Below are 6,000 nucleotides of genomic sequence, written 5' to 3' on the forward strand. Positions count from 1 at the left end.
TCAGGTGCCCTTTGGGGGTGAAGGGGTGGGTCTGCAGTGCCAAGCAGCACTGAGTGGGAGCTGTGGCCGCCTACCTTGTCAGCATCTTTAGACTTTTCCAGAGAACTGGTCACTGTTTTAGCAGCAAGCAAGCTCTCTTCTAGTTTCTGTATTTCTGCCACCTAAAAGAAAAAAAAAAGTATTTTAGAAAAAGAATTAAATCACAAAGTTAGCTACACACACTTTATTTATTTATTTGGTACTGGGGACTGAACTCAGGACCTTGCGCTTGCAAGACAAGTGGCGAATAACTGAGCTAAATCCCTGGCCCCACACACGCATTTTATTTTATTATTTATTTATTTTTTAATTTCAGTTTTTGGAGACAGGGTCTCACTATGTATACGAAACTGACCTGGAACTATGTAGCCCAGGCTGGTCTCAAACTCACAGTGATCCTCTTGCCTCAGCCTCCCAAGTGCTGGGATTATAGAGGTGCCCCCCCCAGCCCCCACATTGTTTTTTTTTTTTTTTTTTTTTTTTTTTTTGGTACTGGATTGAACTCGTGTCCTTTTAGAGGCAGGCAGCGGAACCACTGAGCTAAATCCCCAGCCGTCACACATGCATTTTAAAAAAGGCTGTTTGTTACCTGTTTTTCATATTATTGAGTCTGAACTAAGAATAATACTTGAAAATAATCAATTCCATTGAAAGACAATGATTTTTGTGGTCTTTTCTAAGAGACCAACAAATCCTAAGATTATGGTGACCCTAGGGGTTAGAAAAATAAAAGTCACACACACACACACACAAAATAAAATACCCTACCAGGCATGATGGCACACACCTGTAATCCCAGCACTTGGGAAGCTGAGGCAGGAGGACCATTATAGGTTGAAAGCCAGCCTGGACTACACAGCAAGACCCTATCTAAAACAAACAAACAAACAACCCTCAATCACAACCAGCCAGGTGTGGAGACTGCATGCCTGGTAATTCCAGCACTGTGGAAAGCCGAAACAGGATATGAGCTCAAGCCTAACCTGTGCAACTTAGCAAGACCATCTAAAGTAAAAAGGGCTAAGGCTGGGGATTTAGCCCAGGGGTTCCACCGCCTGCCTCGCAAGTGCAAGGACCCGAGTTCGATCCCTGGTACCAAAAAAAAAAAAACGGGGGGGGGCAGAGGGGTTGGGCTGGAAATGTAGCTCACTATAAAGACCTGAGTTCAAAAATAACAGTAGGTCTGGGGATTTAGCTCAGTAGTCCTGCTGCCTACCTTGCAAGCACAAAGACCTGAGGTTTGATCACTGGTACCAAAAACAAAATAAAATAAGGCCACCAAAAAATTTCACAAATGATGGAGATTCTAACAGTGAAAAGTTTCAAAAAAACTTTTTACAATGAATCTCACTAGATATGAAGAATAAAAGTTATAAACTTCAAAGTGTACATTCAGAATAATGGGAAATCTACCTGATGCTCAAACTTGGCCATCTCCTTCTGTTTCTCCTGACGAGCAGCCTCAAGAACTTTTAAGATTTCTCTGGAATAAAAGAATGACCTCTTACCTGGCTTCATTCAATGGAAACAGGATCCGGGTTCGTCAGGTTAGATTTCCTCCCCTCCCCTTCTGGGGATAGAACCATGGGCCCCGTGAATGCCAGGGAGGGCTCTCACACCGAGCCACACCGCAGGCTAAAAGTAACTCTCCACAGCACGGAAGCAAAAACAAGAAGAGAATAGGGTAGTGAACAGTACTTTAATTAAGCAGAAAGTATTGACAGCACTCACTTAGAGCTGTTTTCTTTATCTTCTTCAAACTTCAATGACAATCTGTTGTTTCGTTCTTTTTCTGCTTCAAAAAGCTCCATCAGATTCTAAAAGACAGCCTCGGGTAAGACTGGAGGTGGCCAGGCCTGGTAACATGTGGCCAACAAACAAGTGGCTGGCAGGGGTGGGGCAGGATGTTGGGTGGGGGTCAGACGGTCCTTGCCCCTCGCCGAAACAGCAGCCCAGATCCAGGACACGTTCGCCAGCTGCCAACCCCTTCCCAACTTACACTCAGGTCAGACCTCAGAGTCTCATTTTCTTTCTTGTAGTTTTGAAGGCTCTTTGAAAGCTGGTCGACCTCAAACTTCATTACTTCTTGTAAGTTGTCATAGGAATCCTGAAGGCAGGCTTGGCTCTCAAGAAGCTTTTCATTTTCTAATCTTTATCAGGAAAATATTTTATGATGGTAAATACAGAGCTAACGTATTTTGGAGTCAGATTATCCGCAGCTCAGTTTATGCCATCAACAGACCCCTGCTGAGGGTCCCTGGCCTAGACTGGACCTCCTCTTGGCCTTGTGCAAAGGCCCATGATGTGCACAAGTCCCACGGACCACGGGGAGAGGGTATTGGATGGGGACAGCAGGTAGCAGCCATCACTTTCTCAGGCTCACCCCTGAGAAAGACTGAACCAGACACAATCAATGGACCAGTAATGCGGGGTGAGTCGGTCCACTCCTGGGTTACCAGCTAGGCACTAGTTATTAATTTCCAAGAGCTGATAGCTCAACCTCAGTCATAAGTTTTTTGCAAAATGGCAAACACGCTCTGATCTCACCTACAGAACCGCCTCCTGCATTTTCAGTTTTCCGTTCTCATTCCCTCCCTTGATCAGTGTCATACCCAAGCCCCCAGAGCCCAGCCAAGCCCAGCAACAAGCAGGCTGGCCTCGGACCCCAAACAGACGTCCTAGCTTCAACACGGAGCCATCAGACACAAAAATACCCACTACAGCTCAGAGCACAGCAAGAGCACCAAACACACAGTGGAATAAAATCCCGGTAAAAGTCAGATTGCCAGGGAAGGACACACACAGTATATGTACTTATGATGTAAGCGGTATAGAAAAAGTAGGCAAAAGAATTAAGAAGCACACTCCAGTGTTGTGTTGTTTCTTCAGAGGCCCTGACAGCCTCTCAGTGCCATGATGGAGAACAGGCAGCTCAAAAGCCATTATTCAACAGCAGAGACACTGCGAACAATGAAATTGTGCCTGGTATCTTTAGACAGAGTGTACTTAATACTTCTAAGGTAGAATTTAAGTACAGAACTAAACAGAGTGGATTCTTCACATATTTCAATCTTGTTCCACTCTATCAAGTAAAGAGAAGGAAATTAAGATCCAACAAGATTAAGAGAGTGGTTTTCTAAAAAAAAATCACAGAAAACTAATCTGCAGCAAAGCCAAGATCTGATTCAGAGGCGCAGAGCAAGGCGTAAGGCAGAGAGCAGCAGTGATGAGTGACCGGTTTCAGACCCTGCCCTCTGTGCCTCCGGGTCACACCCACCCCCGCAGAGAGACTACCTGACGCTGTCCAGCTGCAGCTGTGCCTGAAGGTGCCTCTCAGACAGCTGGCTGAGCTCTTTCTCCTGACTCTCTCGAAAGGAGCCATACTCCACTTTTACGGAAGACAGCTCCTTGTCGGCAGAGTGAAGAACCAGCCGCAGGTCATGCACCTCACTTTTCAAAACTAAAAAAAAAAAAAAAAAAAAAAGAAAAGTCCTCAATAGGTGTCTTTCTTTTTTAGTTTTGTTTTCTCGTACTGGGGATCGAACTCAAGACCTTGCACTTGCCAGGCAGGTGGCACTGCTGGCTCTTCAATGGGTTTCTTTACAGGTGTTTTGGTACCAGGGATCCAACTCAGGACCTTGTACTTGCAAGGCAGGCGGTGGAACCACTGAGCTAAATCCCCCTTTTTACATGTGTTTTTAAAAGTTGGCAAATAAATTCCCTGATATCACCTTTTCGTACAGAAGCTGAAGAGCTAAGTACCCAGGACTAATGAGACTTGTTTCCTTCTTCCAAGCACTCTGCTCCTTCCTACATTTCTACTACGAAAGAAGAGCCAACACCTGACCCTCACTTGTAGTCACTGGAGTTTTCTAGATTTGGCCTGTAGAATGTGCATCAACTCAATATAAGACAAAAAAAATCACAAGATTTAACATTTATGAAGTCACCTGATCTTAGTTATTGAAAATCCTTTGGTAAATATCAGAACTTTATAATATAGGTTAACCATTTCTAGTCTTCTAAAGAAACTACCTGAAAAGAGAAATAGGCAACTTTTTAGATCAAAGAAAATAGGACGGGGCTGGGGATTTAGCTCAGTGATTCCGCTGCCTGCCTCACAAGTGCAACATCCCAAGATTGAGTCCCAGTTCTCCCTCTAGCCCCACCACCAAAAGAAACCCAAACAAACAAAAAAGAAAACAGGACGGCTTTGTTTTGTTTTAGCTTTTTAACTATTACAAATAGTCTGATGAAGAGAAAATAAACAGGAAAGAAAAACTGGGAATCAAATGATACCCATATATCTACAAATGTATATAAATAATTTATGCTTTTTTCTATCAATATGAGAACATTCATCCCATTATATCAAGACTCATTTTCAAGGCAGTTTATTTACAACTTTAAGCAACTATTTATGTCACATCTAACAACAAAACAGCCAACTAAAAAAAAAAAAAAAAAAAAACCACAGGGATAATGTTATGGCTTATGTCAGATGCCCCCCAGATGTCCCACATGCACTCATGGGTGGGGCTTTTGGATGACTGGATCATGGGTGTGTAATAACGGATCAGCTCACTGACTGGTTTGGCAGAGTTCTGGGTAAGGATGATGGATTTACCGGGGGTGAGGTCCCCAACCTGGGCATGGGTGGCACCAACCAATAAGCTTAGAGCCTGGATGGAATGAAAAGAAGGATGAAGCTGTAATGCTTCTTGCCGGCCACGCCACAAGCTGTTTCTCTGCTGTAGTGGCCTTCTGCCGTGCCACCATGCCTTAGAGCCAGCCAACTATGGACTGAAACCTCTACAAACTGTGAGTTAAAGTAAAGCTTTCCTCCTTTAGCTTGTGGGTGTGGGGTATTTTGTTCCAGCAATGAGGGAAGTAAGACAGATGGCATTAACCTAAGTGAGTAAAAAGATCCTAAGTTACAGTACTTCGGTCAGGGCACAGAGACCCTGATTGTTCACACTTACAGTCCCTCTCAGTCTGCACATCTCGAACCTGCTTTTCAAGGGTACTGAGCTGTAGGAGATGCTCTTGCTGCTGGGTGGTCCAATTAGTTCTTTCAGATGAGAAAAGCTTTGGGAAAGAGATAGGATTACTAGACAAGGAATGCAGGGTTTCTAAGACACAGTCCAAATCATTAAGTTGTTTCTGTTTTTAATGTTTAGTTTTAGGCCTCTGATAAGAAGAAACTATAGCTAAGGTGACCAAGAAAGTACTGGATGATGGCAAGAACATGGATGAGTCATCTTTTTTTCTTCTAAAAACTGGCGAGAGAGCTGTCTGCACTGTTGACAGAGCCAGCCAGAACTCAGACGGTGAATGCCAGCCTCATTACCAGAGCACTGTGAAGTCAGAGTCACCGAGGCTTTGGGAGGACACTGTACTCCCACGATGCTCTGACCGGGCGCATCTTCTACACTTTCAGGGCCATGCTCCTGTGCTCACCTCCTGCATCTGTGTAGAATGGTGTTCCAGTCTGTCAATATGCTGCTGAAGTTTTAGACTTTTATGATTTTCTTCATCCAACTTGACTTGAAGAGCAGTCATTTGTTCCTGCAACACAGATTTTAGCCATCAAATTTCTTTTCATGGAATTTGTAATCCTCCACATTTCTTTTTTCATCAGAGACAAGATGGCATTGCAAAACTGCATATGAACAAACATCGATCGGCAAAGGCCTGTTTGGAGGCAGAAAGCTTCACATGGCTATCTTACGGAATCTTCCTTATACTCGTGGTTCATCAAAGTGGGTGAGTTAACATGCACAGGAAAGGAGGACTCAACCACAGAGCCCTCAGGAGACTTCTGAGCAGAACTGCACGGGGTTACTTCTACACGAAGGCCTCCACTCTTGGAAAGGGTAAATGACTGGGCTGAGGATGTAGCTCAGTGGTTCTGCTGTCTGCCTCGCAAGTGCTAGGACCTGAGTTCGATCCCCGGTACCA

General features: G+C 44.3%; 1 protein-coding gene across 2 annotated transcripts in view; it reads right to left on the bottom strand.

The window, feature by feature from the left end:
* Kif15 (kinesin family member 15) overlaps window positions 1-6,000 on the bottom strand; it is a 50,571-nt gene that overhangs the window by 15,124 nt on the left and 29,447 nt on the right. For both annotated transcript variants that reach the window (XR_780308.2, XM_010624416.3), the window contains exons 18-24: window positions 5,500-5,607; window positions 5,022-5,127; window positions 3,334-3,499; window positions 2,039-2,189; window positions 1,771-1,856; window positions 1,453-1,522; window positions 75-161 (exon numbers count right to left, since the gene is read on the bottom strand). Coding sequence is in view for 1 of the 2 variants with exons in the window: in XM_010624416.3 (XP_010622718.1) it covers window positions 75-161; window positions 1,453-1,522; window positions 1,771-1,856; window positions 2,039-2,189; window positions 3,334-3,499; window positions 5,022-5,127; window positions 5,500-5,607 (774 nt within the window). In the remaining variant the exon portion in view is untranslated. The remainder of the gene's footprint in view (window positions 1-74; window positions 162-1,452; window positions 1,523-1,770; window positions 1,857-2,038; window positions 2,190-3,333; window positions 3,500-5,021; window positions 5,128-5,499; window positions 5,608-6,000) is intronic.

The sequence above is a fragment of the Fukomys damarensis genome, unplaced genomic scaffold, assembly GCF_012274545.1.
Source record: "Fukomys damarensis isolate Sample0158 unplaced genomic scaffold, DMR_v1.0_HiC HiC_scaffold_12, whole genome shotgun sequence".
Taxonomy (NCBI): Eukaryota; Metazoa; Chordata; class Mammalia; order Rodentia; family Bathyergidae; genus Fukomys; species Fukomys damarensis.